The 19,286-nt window shown below is 36.9% G+C and overlaps 1 protein-coding gene across 32 annotated transcripts in view; it reads right to left on the bottom strand.

The window, feature by feature from the left end:
- Positions 1 to 19,286, bottom strand: part of PTPRD (protein tyrosine phosphatase receptor type D) — a 536,986-nt gene that overhangs the window by 147,015 nt on the left and 370,685 nt on the right. For all 32 annotated transcript variants that reach the window (XM_044939860.2, XM_044939874.2, XM_044939864.2 and 29 more), the window contains one exon: positions 15,815 to 16,024. In XM_044939860.2, the coding sequence (XP_044795795.1) occupies positions 15,815 to 16,024 (210 nt within the window). The remainder of the gene's footprint in view (positions 1 to 15,814; positions 16,025 to 19,286) is intronic.

Raw genomic sequence — 19,286 nt, 5'->3', positions numbered from 1 at the left:
ACCATATAACCCAGCAATCCCACTCCTAGGTTTACATCCAAAGAAAATGAAAATCACTGTCTCAAAGAGATATCTGCACACTTGTGTTCTCTGCAATACACTCACAATATCTAACACATGGAAGCAACTTAAAAGTTTCTTTTGGATGAATGGACAAATAAAATGTGATTACATACACACAGATATACATATGTACTCAATGGGATATTATTTGGCCCTCAAAAGGAGAAAATCCTGCCAAGATCTTCAATGACAGGGATGAATCTGCAGGGTATTATGCTAAGCCCAATAAGCCAGACAGAGAAATACACATTACAATATGAGTTCTGAGGATCTACTGTGCAGCAAGATGACTAAAGAACACAGTATCATATACCTAAAAGTTACTGAGAGTAGATCTTAAACTTTCTCACCATACACACAAGGGAGTTACTTATCTTGATCTTGGTAATCATTCACAGTGTGTGTATATAAACCAATATATAAAATCATCACAGTGTACATTTTAAATATGAACCACTATATTTGGCAATTAGTCCTCAGTACCGTTGGAAAGATATATGCAAAAAAATTACTTGGTGAAGGAAGGGACTGAATATACATAAATTCTGCTTCTCTAATATCTAGTTTTGTTCTGTCCTATTTTAGATTATCTCAGAAGAAGATTCTCTTGATTCTGCCCCTCTTTAAAATACTGTCTTTTCCAATAGAGACCAGTCCACAGTCATGAGCTGCCCCACATCTTAAGAATAATCTAACAGCTCATACAGCTCAAAAAGAAACAACCCAATAAACAAATGGGCAGAAGACCTAAATAGACATTTATCCAAAGAAGACATACAGATGACCAACAGGCACGCGAAAGGATGCTCAACATCACTAATTACTGGAGAAATGCAAGTCAAAACTACAATGAGCTATCACCTCACAATGATTGGAATGGCCATCATCAAAAAAATCTACAAATAATAAATGCTGGAAAGGGTGTGGAAAAGGGGAACCCTCTTACACTGTTGGTGGGAATGTGGATTGGAGTAGTCACTATGGAAAACAGTAAGGTGGTTCCATGGAAAACTAAAAATAGAATTACTATATGATCCAGCTGTCCCACTTCTTAATATTCAGAAAAAAACTATTTCAAAAAGACACATGCACCCCAGTGTCCATAGCAGCGCTATTCACAATAGCCAAAACATGGAAACAAACAGCCTAATGTCCCTCAACAGACGAATGGGTACAGAAGAAATGGTACATATATAATGGAATATTCAGTTCAGTCGCTCAGTCGTGTCCGACTCTCTGTGACCCCACGAATCGCAGCATGCCAGGCCTCCCTGTCCATCACAAACTCCCAGAGTTCACCCAAACTCATATCCATCGAGTTGGTGATGCCATCCAGTCATCTCACTCAGCCATAAAAAGGAATGTGCTAAGTCACTTCAGTCGTGTCCGACTCTTTACAACCCCATGGACCGTAGCCCACCAGGCACCTCTGTCCATGGGATCTGCCAGGCAAGAATACTGGAGTGGGTTGCCATGCCCTTCTCCAGAAAAAGGAATGAAACAGTGCCATTTTCAGCAACATAGATGGACCTAGAGATTATTATACTAAGTGAAATAAGTCAGACAAAGTCAAATACCATATGATAACACTTATATGGGGAACCCAAAATATGACACAAATGAATCTATCTTTGAAGCAGAAATGGATTCACAGACACAGAGAACAGATTTGTGTTACCAAGGGGAGGAGAGGAGGGTTGGATGGGGAGTTTGGGGTTAGCCGATGCAAAGTATTACATTTAGAATGGATAGACAATAAGGTCTTACTGTATATAGCAGGGAACTATATTCAATCTCCTGGGATAAACCAAAATGAAACAGAATGTACGTATGTGTGTGTGTGTGTGTATACATATATACGTATGTATATGTACACTCACAACTGCCATTGCAAGAGACGCAGGTTCAATCCCGGGTTGGGAAGATGCCCTGGAGAAGGAGATGGCAACCTACTCCAGAAATCCCATGGACAGAGGAGCCTGGCAGGCTACAGTCCATGGGATCACAAAGGGTTAGACATGACTCAGCAACTAATCAACAACTCTCTCTCTCTATATATATATATACACACATATATATGTATACATATATTATGTAACTGAGGCACTAGATGTACAGCAGAAATTAATACAACAGTGTAAATCAACTATTATTTCAATTAAAAAGAAAACCTGTTTCTCCTCTTCTCACTCGAGCACCACCATAGATCCTATTTTCTCATTTGCTAATCTCACCTTATATAGTTCTTACACATCCAGACACCTTTTCCAGATTAGCCACAGTTGACCAAGCCTTTTTAAAAAACTTTTTCCTTTGTGACTGACCAGGGATTAAGTTCCAAATTAAACAGTTCATACAGCTTGATATGAAAGAAACAAACAACCCAATTAAAAAAGGGCAGAAGATCCAAATAGACATTTCCCCAAAGAAGACATACAGATGGCTACGAGGCACATGAAAAAAAATGCTCAACAGTGCTAATTAGTAGACACAAATCTCAACTAGAATGAGGTGTCACCTCACACCAATCAGAATGGCCATCATCAAAAAGTCTACAAATACACACTCCTATACTGGTTGGTGAGCACGTAAACTGCAGCCAGTGGAGAACAGAACTGTGGAGGGTCCTTAAAAAACTGAAAATAGAACTACCATGTAACACAGTGACCCTACTCTAAGACATTTATCCAGAGAAAAGTATAATTCAATAAAATACATACATGGCAATGTCTAATGCAGCACTATTTACGATAGCCAAGACATGTGAGTAACTTAAATGTTGCTGGATAAATTAATAAAGAATACATATATACACACATCAAAATATTACTCAAGCATAAAAAAGATCAAAATAATGCCATTTGCAGCAAAATGGCTGGACCTAGAGATCATACTGATCGAAGAAAGCTGGAAAGAGAAAGACAAATATCATATGATAATACTCCATATGTGGAAGCTAATTAAAAAAAAATTATACAAATGACCCTATTTAGAAAACAGAAATAGACTCACAGGCATAGGAAAAAACCTACGGTTACCAAAGGGGAAAGAAGCAGGAGATGGATAAATTAGTTAGGGACTACTGTATATAAAATAGATAACCAACAAAGACTTGGAACTCTACTCAATATCTTGTGATAATCTATAAGGGGAAATAATCTGAACTGCAATAGATACATGTAGGTATGTAGAACAGAATCACTTTGCTATACAACTGAAACTAACACATTGTAAATTAGCTATTCTAGAATTAAAAAAAAAATAAAAATGCTCTACTTTGGTTCTCCTAATTCTATACTCAACAGATCCCTTCCTGATCTTTCCAACTGACTATGTCTTGTTAACTGTCTCTGAAAGCATTTTATGAGCCAGTATTCTTAAATTCTATTCTCTGCCATCTCTTTTTCACTCCTGTGTAGCAAGGTGATCCTAAGCTTTAACTTCCAACCACCATGTAGATCACTTCCCCATTAATGGTCCTTAACTTAGTAACTCTGCTAAGTCCCAGACCTTCATTTCCAAATTAAAATCCTGCTGCTGCTGCTAAGTCACTTCAGTCATGTCCGACTCTGTGCGACCCCATAGATGGCAGCCCACCAGGCTCCTCCGTCCCTGGGATTCTCCAGGCAAGAACACTGGAGTGGGTTGCCATTTCCTTCTCCAATGCATGAAAGTGAAAGTGAAGACACTCAGTCATATCTGACTCTGAGCGACCCGATGGACTGCAGCCTACCAGGCTCCTCAGTCCATGAGATTCTCCAGGCAAAAGAGTGCACTGGAGTGGGGTGCCATAAAATCCTAGAGATTCCTAAATCTATCCTCAAATTAAGAACTTCGGGTTATTTTTCTGCTTTCCAGATATACCCTCCTTTCGACTTGCTAATTTCTCTTTCCTCTCAACATCTAGGAATGAAAACTTAATGATTTTATCTGATCAGTTCCCTCCAGTCTCAGCCGTCAGGTTGTCCTTCCACTGGCACAGTACCACTTTTCTCATTACCTCATTCATGCTCACCCAAACCATACCAAGTTCTTTCCATTAGAAGTCTCTACTGCCACTAGAGCTATTATGCTGAACTGCAGCCGTAAACCCTTCAGGAGGCTCTCTGGTGATTCCTAAATAAAAATCAGATATCTTAGCATGAGTCTTAAGGGCCTCCACAATTTTTTTTTTTTTAACTTTACCACATATAACATCAGTTCAGTTCACTTCAGTCATTCAGTCGTGTCTGGCTCTCTGTGACCCCATGAACCGCAGCACGCTAGGCCTCCCTGTCCATCACCAATTCCCAGAGATTACCCAAACTCATGTCCATTCAGTCGGTGATGCCATCCAATCATCTCATCCTCTGTCGTCTCCTTCTCCTCCTGCCCTCAATCTTTCCCAGCATCAGGGTCCTTTCAAATGAGTCAGCTCTTCGCATCAGGTGGCTAAAGTACTGGAGTTTCAGCTTCAGCATCAGTCCTTCCAATGAACACCCACAACTGATCTCCTTCAGGATGGACTGGTTGGATCTCCTTGCAGTCCCAGGGACTCTCAAGAGTCTTCTCCAACACCACAGTTGAAAAGCATCAATTCTTCGGTGCTCAGCTTTCTTCACAGTCCAACTCTCGCACCCATACATAACTACTGGAAAAACCATAGCCTTGACTAGACGGACCTTTGTTGGCAAAGTAAAGTCTCTGCCTTTTAATATGCTATCTAGGTTGGTAATGACTTTCCTTCCAAGGAGTAAGCATCTTTTAATTTCATGGCTGCAATAACCATCTGCAGTGATTTTGGAGCCCAAAAAAATAAAGTCAGCCACTGTTTACCCATCTATTTGCCATGAAGTGATGGGACCAGATGCCATGATCTTAGTTTTCTGAATGTTGAGCTTTAAGCCAGCTTTTTCACTGTCCTCTTTCACTTTCATCAAGAAGCTCTTCAGTTCTTCCTCACTTTCTGCCATAAGGGTGGTATCATCTGCATATCTGCGGTTATTGATATTTCTCCCACCAATCTTGATTCCAGCTTGTGTTTCATCCAGCCCAGCATTTCTCATGATGTACTCTGCATATAAGTTGAATAAGCAGGGTGACAATATACAGCCTTGATGTACTCCTTTTCCTATTTGGAACCAGTCTGTTGTTCCATGTCCAGTTCTGACTGTTGCTTCCTGACCTGCATACAGGTTTCTCAAGAGGCAGGTCAGGTGGTATGGTATTCCCATCTCTTTCAGAATTTTCCACAGTGTATTGTGATCCACACAGTCAAAGGTTTTGGCATAGTCAATAAGGCAGAAATAGATGTTTTTCTGGAACTCTCTTGCTTTAACATATTCTATAAAAATAGACGTCTTGCTACTACTACCAAAATGCTCTATTTTCTCTTTGGTATCTCCAGTTCCATAACATTTAGCTCCTGAAATTCAACTCATCTTCAACACCTCATTTAAATTTTGTCTCCGTTGAAGCTCTCTCTCCTTAACTGGAAATAATCAGTCATTTCACAAAACATAAGTAAAGTAATTTTAACAATTTGAGGTAGTCCTATTTGTTTTTTAATGGTAGTGGTCAAAACACAAAACTATTGTGTTTTGATCTGTGTATATGCATTATTTTCTTTAATGAAACTATAAACTCCTTGAAGGTACAGATTTAGATACAATTTTTGTTTGTATGCTTAAAGCAGCCAGTACAGAACTTTTGCATTTAGTGGGTTCCCAGAAAATCTTTGTTGAAGAAAATGCTCATTTTTGTCAAATGACTGACATTATTAAAACATGAGACAGTGTACTTATTTTTCCATGATCAGTAAATATACTTATTTTCAGTCTGCATTTTTAAAAAAGTAGGGCATATTTCTGAATTTAAGTAGGACAAGCTCAGCAGTCATTCTGGAGAATACATGCCCAATAAATGTATATATGCTAGTCTCCTTTCCCATTTTCCTCACTATGTCCAAGAAAAAGATTGACTTGACTTTCAGATTTTCTATTGGCATCAAAAGATTAAAAACTCAATATACTCCAAACCTTCTTAGAAATAGATAAAAAAGGAAAGATATGTACAGTATAAGGATTTATACAAAGGACTTGGCAAATACATTCTATATGCAAGAAACATGATTCTTTATATAATTGTTTTGCTTTAAATTTTCCCCTATTTTGTAGATCACATTCAAACTATTTGGGAGACTGAAGTAAGCAAAACTCTGTGATGTGAACTTCTCTACCAAGAGCCTTTGAGATAATAATCTTGGTTAGTCAGGACAGAAATCTAACCAGAGATTTTTCCCAAAGTGCATCGATTTCCAACCCAAATCAGGAAACAAGAGACATGTGAAAATTAAAAGAAAAATGTAAAATTATACCAATCGTATGAAAAGCAGATTTGTTCAGTATGTGGGGGTAATGGAAAAGGCTAAATGTTAGTCATTCTAAACCAGTCCTTTGATACTCTTAATGAGGCAGTTAATTGGGGGACAGCTCATGCCACTGGTGGGAAGGTAGATATTTTCTGTATCCAAATTACCATCCCATCCTTTCATCACTTATGGAAATCTGGAGTGTACAAAAGACTGTATAAGCATTATATTAGTTGAGTGAACGTCTCTTCTAATAAATGCTGACATGAACACATAGAAAACAAAGGAAATACTGTTAGTTTTGAAAGTGATGTAGAAAAAGATGAAGAAAGGGGCAATTTAGACAATTTATATTTGGAAAGAAATGCTAATTATAAAATTTATTCATATGGTGATAATTTCCAATACTAGTAGAAACATTTGGGAGACATTAGAAACCAGAGTCTCTGACAGTGCATGATCTGATGAACTTCCTTTTCACTGGAGTCTCTGATCTATCTCAATGCTCTGAACTTGCTTTAGGAAATGTCCTAGAGCTATTTAAAGAAAATTTCTTTCAAATATATAAAAATAATTTTAAAAAAGAATATGATTCCAGAATCCCATGCCCTTGATGCTGTGACTTAAAACCTTCAACTAGAAAGAGAAAGCATATCCGTACATTAAAATTCCAGGAAGCCTGTCACTTTGTTTTCAAATGACACCCTGTGTACAAAGGTAAACCAGGCAGAAAGGCTGCCTTTGTGTTTTGATTTTCCACGAGGGAATTCCTTCAGTCATTTGAAGAGAAGCCCCACTGTATATGCTAACACCTGATGTGGAGAAATCTTTGATATATCTTAGACTTCCTATAGAGGGCAAGGGCCTGGCTCTACCTAATTGCCATACCTGTCAGTTTTAGGCCCCCAAAGAAGATACAGTTTAGAATATATACATTGATGTGACCAGCCACTTCAAAATCTACCTCCCTCGCATCTACATTCTCGCCCTCTCTGTCTTTTTAACATTCAAAGCAACTGAAGCACAAAACAATGTAAGAGCAAGATGAATTACATAAAAGAAGACAACTCATTATTTAGAGTACCTTAGGAATCCTCTGTTTTATTGAATTATTTTCTAACTTCCTTGGCTTTTCACTGATAAAGTCACTGGTAAATTACTATAATTTAAGATACAGGCTGTGCTTGCCTTTTCCTAGAAAGAACTTCCCTTGAATCTGGGCAGAAAGCACCATTGGCTCACTGGCTGTTCTAGGAGAATAAAATACATACGATCACCACTCCCCTCTTAGTCGATCTTTTCAAATACTTGGAAATATACTATGTTTAATCTCAGAGTTTGTTAGTTCCTATTGTAATCACACAGGCTAAGGTCTATTAGGTATTTTGCAACAACATACCTAGTTTTAAATACACACACACACACACACACACACACACATACACACATATTTGAGAACAGTCAGTTTAAGAGGATGAGCAATGAGAAAAGAGATGAGCAATGATAGCTGTCACCTTTCTATCCAGACGTGTGTCGCATTAAGTTTCCTATAAGAGAGGAGGAGCCAAGATGGCGGAGGAGTAGGACGGGGAGAACACTTTCTCCCCCACAAATTCATCAAAAGAGCATTTAAACGTGGAGTAAATTCCACAAAACAACTTCTGAATGCCGGCAGAGGACATCAGGCACCCAGAAAAGCAGCCCAACTCTTCGAAAGGAGAGAGAAGAAATACAGCTCCATCCACCAGAACATCGACACAAGCTTCCCTAACCAGGAAACCTTGACAAGCCACCTGTACAAACCCACACACAGCGAGGAAACGCCACAATAAAGAGAACTCCACAAACTGCCAGAATACAGAAAGGACACCCCAAACTCAGCAATTTAAACAAGATGAAGAGACAGAGGAATAGCCAGCAGATAAAGGAACAGGATAAATGCCCACCAAACCAAACAAAAGAGGAAGAGATAGGGAATCTACCTGATAAAGAATTCCGAATAATGATAGTGAAATTGATCCAAAATCTTGAAATTAAAATGGAATCACAGATAAATAGCCTGGAGGCAAGGATTGAGAAGATGCAAGAAAGGTTTAACAAGGACTTAGAAGAAATAAAAAAGAGTCAATATATAATGAATAATGCAATAAGTGAAATTAAAAACACTCTGGAGGCAACAAATAGTAGAATAACAGAGGCAGAAGATAGGATTAGTGAATTAGAAGATAGAATGGTAGAAATAAATGAATCAGAGAGGATAAAAGAAAAACGAATTAAAAGAAATGAGGACAATCTCAGAGACCTCCAGGACAATATTAAACGCTACAACATTCGAATCATAGGGGTCCCAGAAGAAGAAGACAAAAAGAAAGACCATGAGAAAATACTTGAGGAGATAATAGTTGAAAACTTCCCTAAAATGGGGAAGGAAATAATCACCCAAGTCCAAGAAACCCAGAGAGTCCCAAACAGGATAAACCCAAGGCGAAACACCCCAAGACACATAGTAATCAAATTAACAAAGATCAAACACAAAGAACAAATATTAAAAGCAGCAAGGGAAAAACAACAAATAACACACAAGGGAATGCCCATAAGGATAATAGCTGATCTTTCAATAGAAACTCTTCAAGCCAGGAGGGAATGGCAAGACATACTTAAATGATGAAAGAAAATAACCTACAGCCCAGATTATTGTACCCAGCAAGGATCTCATTCAAGTATGAAGGAGAAATCAAAAGCTTTTCAGACAAGCAAAAGCTGAGAGAATTCTGCACCACCAAACCAGCTCTCCAACAAATACTAAAGGATATTCTCTAGACAGGAAACACAAAAATTGTGTATAAATTCGAACCCAAAACAATAAAGTAAATGGCAACGGGGTCATACGTATCAGTAATTACCTTAAACGTAAATGGGTTGAATGCCCCAACCAAAAGACAAAGACTGGCTGATTGGATACAAAAACAAGACCCCTGCATATGTTGTCTACAAGAGACCCACCTCAAAACAGGGGACACATACAGACTGAAAGTGAAGGGCTGGAAAAAGATTTTCCATGCAAATAGGGACCAAAAGAAAGCAGGAGTAGCAAAACTCATATCAGATAAAATAGACTTTAAAACAAAGACTGTGAAAAGAGACAAAGATGGTCACTACATAATGATCAAAGGATCAATCCAAGAAGAAGATATAACAATTATAAATATATATGCACCCAACATGGGAGCACTGCAGTATGTAAGACAAATGCTAACAAGTATGAAAGAAGAAATTAACAACACAATAATAGTGGGAGACCTTAATACCCCACTCACACCTATGGATAGATCAACTAAACAGAAAATTAACAAGGAAACACAAACTTTAAATGATACAATAGACCAGTTAGACCTAATTGATATCTATAGGACATTTCATCCCAAAACAATGAATTTCACCTTCTTCTCAAGCGCACATGGAACCTTCTCCAGGATAGATCACATACTGGGCCATAAAGCTAGCCTTGGTAAATTCAAAAAAATAGAAATCATTCCAAGCATCTTTTCTGACCACAATGCAGTAAGATTAGATCTCAATTACAGGAGAAAAACTATTAAAAAATCCAACATATGGAGGCTGAACAACACGCTGCTGAATAACCAACAAATCACAGAAGAAATCAAAAAAGAAATCAAAATTTGCATAGAAACGAATGAAAATGAAAACACAACAACACAATACCTGTGGGACACGGTAAAAGCAGTCCTAAGGGGAAAGTTCATAGCAATACAGGCACACCTCAAGAAACAAGAAAAAAGTAAAATAAATAACCTAACTCTACACCTAAAGCAACTAGAAAAGGAAGAAATGAAAAGCCCCAGGGTTAGTAGAAGGAAAGAAATCTTAAAAATTAGAGCAGAAATAAATGCAAAAGAAACAAAAGAGACCATAGCAAAAATCAACAAAACCAAAAGCTGGTTCTTTGAAAGGATAAATAAAATTGACAAACCATTAGCCAGACTCATCAAGAAACAAAGGGAGAAAAATCAAATCAATAAAATTAGAAATGAAAATGGAGAGATCACAACAGACAACACAGAAATACAAAGGATCATAAGAGACTACTATCAACAATTATATGCCAATAAAATGGACAACGAGGAAGAAATGGACAAATTCTTAGAAAAGTACAACTTTCCAAAACTCGATCAGGAAGAAACAGAAAATCTTAACAGACCCATCACAAGCACGGAAATTGAAACTGTAATAAAAAATCTTCCGGCAAACAAAAGCCCAGGTCCAGACGGCTTCACAGCTGAATTCTACCAAAAATTTAGAGAAGAGCTAACACCTATCCTGCTCAAACTCTTCCAGAAAATTGCAGAGGATGGTAAACTTCCAAACTCATTCTATGAGGCCACCATCACCCTAATACCAAAACCTGACAAAGATGCCACAAAAAAAGAAAACTACAGGCCAATATCACTGATGAACATAGATGCAAAAATCCTTAACAAAATTCTAGCAATCACAATCCAACAACACATTAAAAAGATCATACACCATGACCAAGTGGGCTTTATCCCAGGGATGCAAGGATTCTTCAATATCCGCAAAACAATCAATGTAATACACCACATTAACAAATTGAAAAATAAAAACCATATGATTATCTCAATAGATGCAGAGAAAGCCTTTGACAAAATTCAACATCCATTTATGATCAAAACTCTCCAGAAAGCAGGAATAGAAGGAACATACCTCAACATAATCAAAGCTATATATGACAAACCCACAGCAAACATTATCCTCAATGGTGAAAAATTGAAAGCATTTCCTCTCAAGTCAGGAACAAGACAAGGGTGCCCACTTTCACCATTACTGTTCAACATAGTTTTGGAAGTTTTGGCCACAGCAATCAGAACAGAAAAAGAAATAAAAGGAATCCAAATTGGAAAAGAAGAAGTAAAGCTCTCACTGTTTGCAGATGACATGATCCTCTACATAGAAAACCCTAAAGACTCCACCAGAAAATTACTAGAACTAATCAATGACTATAGTAAAGTTGCAGGATATAAAATCAACACACAGAAATCCCTTGCATTCCTATACACTAATAATGAGAAAAGAGAAAGAGAAATTAAGGAAACAATTCCATTCACCATTGCAACGGAAAGAATAAAATACTTAGGAATATATCTTCCTAAAGAATCTAAAGAACTATATATAGAAAACTATAAAACACTGGTGAAAGAAATCAAAGAGGACACTAACAGATGGAGAAATATACCATGTTCATGGATTGGAAGAATCAATATAGTGAAAATGAGTATACTACCCAAAGCAATCTATAGATTCAATGCAATCCCTATCAAGCTACCAACAGCATTCTTCACAGAGCTAGAACAAATAACTTCACAATTTGTATGGAAAAACAAAAAACCTCGAATAGCCAAAGCGATCTTGAGAAAGAAGAATGGAACAGGAGGAATCAACCTGCCTGACTTCAGGCTCTACTACAAAGCCACAGTTATCAAGACAGTATGGTACTGGCACAAAGACAGAAATATAGATCAATGGAACAAAATAGAAAGCCCAGAGATAAATCCACGCACATATGGACACCTTCTCTTTGACAAAGGAGGCAAGAATATACAATGGATTAAAGACAATCTCTTTAATAAGTGGTGCTGGGAACTCTGGTCAACCACTTGTAAAAGAATGAAACTAGAACACTTTCTAACACCATACACAAAAATAAACTCAAAATGGATTAAAGATCTAAATGTAAGACCAGAAACTATAAAACTCCTAGAGGAGAACATAGGCAAAACACTCTCTGACATACATCACAGCAGGATCCTCTATGACCCACCTCCCAGAATATTGGAAATAAAAGCAAAAATAAACAAATGGGACCTAATTAACCTTAAAAGCTTCTGCACATCAAAGGAAACTATTAGCAAGGTGAAAAGACAGGCTTCAGAATGGGAGAAGATAATAGCAAATGAAGCAACTGACAAACAACTAATCTCGAGAATATACAAGCAACTCCTACAGCTCAACTCCAGAAAAATAAATGACCCAATCAAAAAATGGGCCAAAGAACTAAATAGACATTTCTCCAAAGAAGACATACAGATGGCTAACAAACATATGAAAAGATGCTCAACATCACTCATTATCAGAGAAATGCAAATCAAAACCACTATGAGGTACCATTTCACACCAGTCAGAATGGCTGCGATGCAAAAGTCTACAAGTAATAAATGCTGGAGAGGGTGTGGAGAAAAGGGAACCCTCTTACACTGCTGGTGGGAATGCAAACTAGTACAGCCACTATGGAGAACAGTGTGGAGATTCCTTAAAAAACTGGAAATAGACCTGCCTTATGATCCAGCAATCCCACTGCTGGGCATACACACAGAGGAAACCAGAAGGGAAAGAGACACGTGTACCCCAATGTTCATCGCAGCACTGTTTATAATAGCCAGGACATGGAAGCAACCTAGATGTCCATCAGCAGATGAATGGATAAGAAAGCTGTGGTACATTTACACAATGGAGTATTATTCAGCCATTAAAAAGAATACATTTGAATCAGTTCTAATGAAGTGGATGAAACTGGAGCCTATTATACAGAGTGAAGTAAGCCAGAAAGAAAAACACCAATACAGTATACTAACACATATATATGGAATTTAGAAAGATGGTAACAATAACCCTGTGTACGAGACAGCAAAAGAGACACTGATGTATAGAACAGTCTTATGGACTCTGTGGGAGAGGGAGAGGGTGGGAAGATTTGGGAGAATGGCATTGAAACATGTAAAATATCATGTATGAAATGAGTTGCCAGTCCAGGTTCGATGCACGATACTGGATGCTTGGGGCTGGTGCACTGGGACGACCCAGAGGGATGGAATGGGGAGGGAGGAGGGAGGAGGGTTCAGGATGGGGAACACATGTATACCTGTGGCGGATTCATTTTGCTATTTGGCAAAACTAATACAGTTATGTAAAGTTTAAAAAAAAAAAAAAAAAAAAAAAAGATTCCTATAAGAGGCATCCAAATTGAAAAGGAAGACGTACAACTGTCACTATATGTAGATGATATTATAATATATATAGAAAACCCTCATGTCTCCACCAAAAATATTATTATTAGTAAATGAATTCAATAAATTTGCAGGATACAAAATTAATATACAGAAATTTGTTGCTCTTCTATATACAAATAATGAACTATCAGAGAAAGCAAGAAAACAATCCTGTTTAAAACTGCATCAAAAAGAATATAAAACCTAGGAATAAACTTAACCAAGGAGGTGAAGGACCTATACTCTGAAGACCTATACTATAAAACACTGATGAAAGAATTTGAAAATGATAAAAAAGAATTGGGATGATGTCACATGTCCTAGGATTCGAAGAACTAATATTATAAAATGTCAAACTACTGAAGGTAATCCACAGACTTAATGCAAACCCTGTCAAATTACCCATGGCATTTTTCACAGATCCAAAACCAAATAACCCTAAAATTTATATGAAACGACAAAAGATTCTGAAAAGCCAAAATGATATTGAGAAAAAAAAAAGAACAAAGCTAGATGAATCATGCTCCCTGACTTCTACATTATAAAGCTATAGTAATCAAAATCGCATGGTACTGGCAGAAAAACAGACTAATAGATCAATGGAAAAGAAAACAGACTCAAGAAATAAGTCCATGCACCTATGGTAAACTATTTTACCACAGAGGTGAGAATATATAATGGAGAAAAGATAGTCTTTTCAATAAGTAGTGCTGGGAAAGCTGCTGCTGCTGCTGCTAAGTCGCTTCAGTTGTGTCCGACTCTGTGCGACCCCATAGACAGCAGCCCACCAGGCTCCCCGGTCCCTGGGATTCTCCAGGCAAGAACACTGGAGTGGGGTGCCATTGCCTTCTCCAATGCATGAAAGTGAAAAATGAAAGTGAAGTCGCTCAGTCATGTCCGACTCTTAGCAACCCCATGGACTGCAGCCCACCAGGCTCCTCCATCCATAGGATTTTCCAGGAAAGCTAGACAATTACATATAAAAGAATGAGATTAGAACATTCCCTCACTTATTCCCCCCCTTATTGTATCCAAAATAATCTTAAAATTGATTAAGGACCTAAATGTAAGACCTGAAACCAGAAAACTCCTAGAAGAGAATATAGGCAGGAAATACACAAATCATATCATTTTTTTTTATCTCTTAAGGCAAAAGAAATAAAAAGGAAAAAAAGGACCTAATTAAACTTTGCACAGCAAAGACATCCATCAACAAAACAAGATAACCTACTGAAAGAGAGAAAAATATTTGCAAATGACAAGACTGCTAACTACTTAGTATCCAAAATATAGGGCTTCCCTGGTAAAGAATTTGCCTGCAATGTGGGAGACCTGGGTTTGATCCCTGCATAGGGAAGATTCCCTGCAGAAGAGAATGGCAACCCACTCCAGTATTCTTGCCTGGAGAATTCCATGCACAGAGGAGCCTGGCAGGCTACAGTCCATGGGATTGCAAAAAGCTGGACAGGACTGAACGACTTTTACCTCACCTCACCTTATCCAAAATATTAACAGCTCATACAACTCAGTATTAAAAAAAAAAAGATAATCATGTTAAAAATGAGAAGAATACCTAAATAGACACAGTTTTGAAAGAAGACATACAGACAACAGTCACATGAAGGGATGCTCAACGTCTCTAATCATTACTGGTGAATTAGTCAAGAAAATATGATCTACATATATATATATATATATATATGTGTGTGTGTGTGTGTGTGTATATATATACACATACATAAATATATATATATATATATAATGGAATATTACTCAGTCATAAAAAATGAATCCATTTTAAACAACATGGATGACCCTAGGAAGAATCATGCTTAGTGAAATAAGTCAGAAAGAAAAAGACAAATACCATATGATATCACTTACATGAAGATTCTAAAATAGTAAAACAAGCTAATGAAACAAAACAGAAACAGACTCACAGATATAAAGAACAGACTAGGGGTTACCAGTGGAGAGTGAGAAGGGACTTGGGGCAAGATGGGGGTCTTCGATTAAGAGATACAGATGCCAGAAGAAGAAAAAAACAAACAAGAAACAAACAACACCATGCACTATTGATCTGGACTTCATATAGAAAGCCACTAAATGTCCTGTGATTAGAGACACAGCCTTATTTGTAATGAAATCACAAGCAGATTACTCAGCAACATTCAAAGAGTAGACAGCCTATTACTACATTTAAGTTACATCTCAAGAGAAACAATTAGGATGCATGGAGCTCCATATCCCCACATTCTGGTGAAAAACGTATTTAAGAATACCATAGAAAATAAGATGGACGCCATCACATTTCACTTACAGACTCTGCATGTTCCATCACTGCTAACACGAAGAAGACATACTCTTGACCACTTTGGAGTTGCTTGTTTGTAAATCCACCATAATGTTTGTCATCCCCCAGGGTGAACTCGGTGGGAAGGACATCAAAATGAGCGGCAATATATGGCTTTAATTCAACTTCTCTTCCATGACGGAGGCTTCTGCGTTTCCTAGATATCTCTTTAAGCAACTTAAAGAAAAAAAGTGGGAAACAGAGAAAGAAATGTAAACAACAATAACCTAACTTAATGACAGTTTAATAAGGGAAATTAATTCAGGGCTGGGAACCACCCAAATACAATGTGTCCACTTCTCATGCGTGTCAGCATTACTAAATCTCAGTCTGCCTTCCAAATGCCTGTCCTGCTGGTAAGGTAAGACACTGTATTGCAGTTGCAAGGCTCAGGCTATAAACAAAGCACAATTAGATCCATTACTGGTAGCTCACATCATTGTCCACTCTAATGAAATCCTTTCAAGGGACAAGAAAGCATTACAACTTGTCTATGGAAAAAAAGTCAGTTTGATTCACAAAAGCCTGTCATGCAGGCTTTATCACTGTGATTTATTAAACAAGTACTAACCTCAGATAAAGTCAAAGACCAACATTTTGAAGAGATTAGTACCATGTTAGATTGCTTTTAGTAATGACATAATTTGTATGATGTATAGTCCCTCAAATAAGCATAAAATAGACTTTGATGACCAATTTTTAATTAACGTTTTAAACAGACATTGTCATTTAACAATTTTTGGCTTGACTTGTCTCCTTGATTAACCATTTAGGGTACAATTCCTTGCATTTATCATGACAGCAAGTTTTTTCAGAGCTAACAGCTCTCTGGAGATGTTAAATTATCTAGCTAGGTGATAAAGGCAGGTTAGAGATAAAATAATTATATTACCCAGAACGAAACAAACATAAACATGCATATACACAAATCCTTCATGTATTTTGAAAAGGAACAAAAAAGTACAAATTATGGTTTGATACTCTCTTGTTTTTGTAGTCACTATTTGGAGAAAATCATGTTAATGATATGACAATTTCAACATGATGATAGCAGTCTGAGATGCCTTTGAATATAAGAGGCAACTTAACTGTTTTTTTGAAAGAATGCTGATTTATTTTACTACCTCTATAGAGAAGACTGTGTATCTGAGACCTTACACAATGAAGGCCAGGCTTCTGTAATAATAACAGCTGCAGACTATACACACGCAAATACCAAGAGCTTCTGTTAGGAACTTCATGGTAAACCTGTCTCTAACACAAAGTTGTAAATGTGCTAAGCTGGTCAAAATTATAATCTAAAAATGTAAAAATTACTTTTTTGGTTATATATATAATTTGTGCCCATGTTATTGAATATTTAATTTATAATGTTCTCAAATTTTCTGTTAAAATTTGAGTTTATTGATACAATTAAAATTATTTAACATGTAAGCTCTTTTATGAAAACCACAGTAGACTTCTTTAGCAAAATTGGACCATCTGATGATAAATTCAGAAAGACTGATCAGTTATGGACCAGCTGGCCTAAAATAAAGCTAGTCTAGAAATATAGCACTATCTTTCAATCCTGTTGTCAAATTTAGGTTTTCTTTTAATAATGATAATGGCAATAATAATTGTATTTGTTAAGCATTTACTAGGTGCCAGGCACCATTCTCAAGAGACTAAACATAGCGTATTTCATTTACTCATAAAAACTCTATAAGATAGATTATTATTACCTCTATATAAATGAGGTAACCGAGGCAAAATATAAAGTAATAATATTGGATTCAATTGGTACAATGAAATTATTTGTAAGAAATTTTTTACAACCATATTTTTGTTTACTTGGAGGCTGCACAATATTAAAGAAACACAAATGCAACATTAGGCTAAATTACTACTCTTAATTGTTTTAACTGAGTCTACACTTAAATATATAATTTTTGTGTATCTGCTTTCATTAACATAGAAAAATGCATACTTTCTTTTTTTTCTGGATTCTTTAAATATTTTTTAAAATTCTGATGTAAATGTTTAATATATACTTGAAAAGTCACTACATAGGTTCTTGTTGATATGTAGGAGATGAAGGGCCATTACTTTGAGAAGGACAAATGTAGTACAGATGAGCTGAAAAGCTTTTTGAAGTTGGTTAATCAGAAACATTTACCATCAGTTGTTTATGCAACTGTGTCCCCTCTTCTACTTCACTGATCAAACCCTACCTTGATTTTATTCATACTTCAGATGTAGGCAACTGTCATAATTCATCCATATCACTGTCACGAGTGAGTACCTTTTGCTGGGGTTTCTTTGGAAGACTTACAGGAAGTACCTTAAAATATTTCAGTGTTTTGGTCCTCCTTAGACCCAATGCTGCCATTCCCTAAGGTCAAACCTGGAACCTTAGGCTGCCCTAATCTCTGTGGGATGCTTCCTGTGTTATACTTTAAATGGGTCAAGTGTGCTCAGATGACATGAAGTGAGCCAATATGTTCAAGTTACAACCACAAATGACCACATTATTTTACAGCAAGCCTTTGAAGTACAATGCGATGAAAGCTTATGATATATTACAAGACTTGCCCTGAATTAAATATAACTAACATTTTTAGGAGTCATTCTGTCCAAAATTCATTTTGACTATCAAGGTCTGCTCTGCCCAGTCTGACCTTGACAACTAAGACTTCCAGCCTATGAATTTATTATGTGAAGATTATCCCCAGACAAAGGATAAATGAGCTCAGAAGACAATACTGAGAGTGACTCTGTTTAGAAAGCCTCTTTCTATTTTTTATGGGCCTCGATGTGAAGCACACATGTGGAAATCCCCTTAGGCCACCATTCTATTCGATGATAGGGTTTCAGTGATTTGAATTATAGGCCTTTCTAAAAAATCACTTGGTCAAATACATTTAAGAGAGGAACACAGCTTTGTCAAACCTGGCAGTACCAAGCTATAGATAAAATTACTACAATGCTTTTATTATCCATGGTAGGGGGAAAAAAACCCTGTCTGTAGGAATCAGAAACTGGATGAGTAAGCACAAAGTGAGGCCATAGCCTACTTTCATTTGTTCCCCTCCACAATAGTTACAAGATGTATTGGAGGTAATTCCAGAAGATATATCAAGGGCTTTAGTTTTTTATCAGAAATAATTTTCATTTTCCAGTCAATGCATATCTTATTTCTTCCACCATTAATTCTACAATGTGGTCTCAATTATATCAGTAACAAAAGTGGGAAAGAACCCATCCTGACCCCAAAATTTTGAATTAATAAATGTTCTTTATCGAACTATTATACAGATTAATGCACCACAACTTGTGGGATGATTAAAATGACCCTTTGTTATGGGAATCAGCAGCAGAGACCCATAGAATTTAATTGCAAGAAAGTTCAATGTCATATAGCTCTATACTTTAATCCATTAGAATTGCTGTACATTTT

Source organism: Bubalus bubalis, chromosome 3 (genome assembly GCF_019923935.1).
Source record: "Bubalus bubalis isolate 160015118507 breed Murrah chromosome 3, NDDB_SH_1, whole genome shotgun sequence".
Lineage (NCBI taxonomy): Eukaryota > Metazoa > Chordata > Mammalia > Artiodactyla > Bovidae > Bubalus > Bubalus bubalis.
Note: the sequence above shows the minus strand (reverse complement) of the source record. Positions and strands in the feature narration are given on the sequence as shown.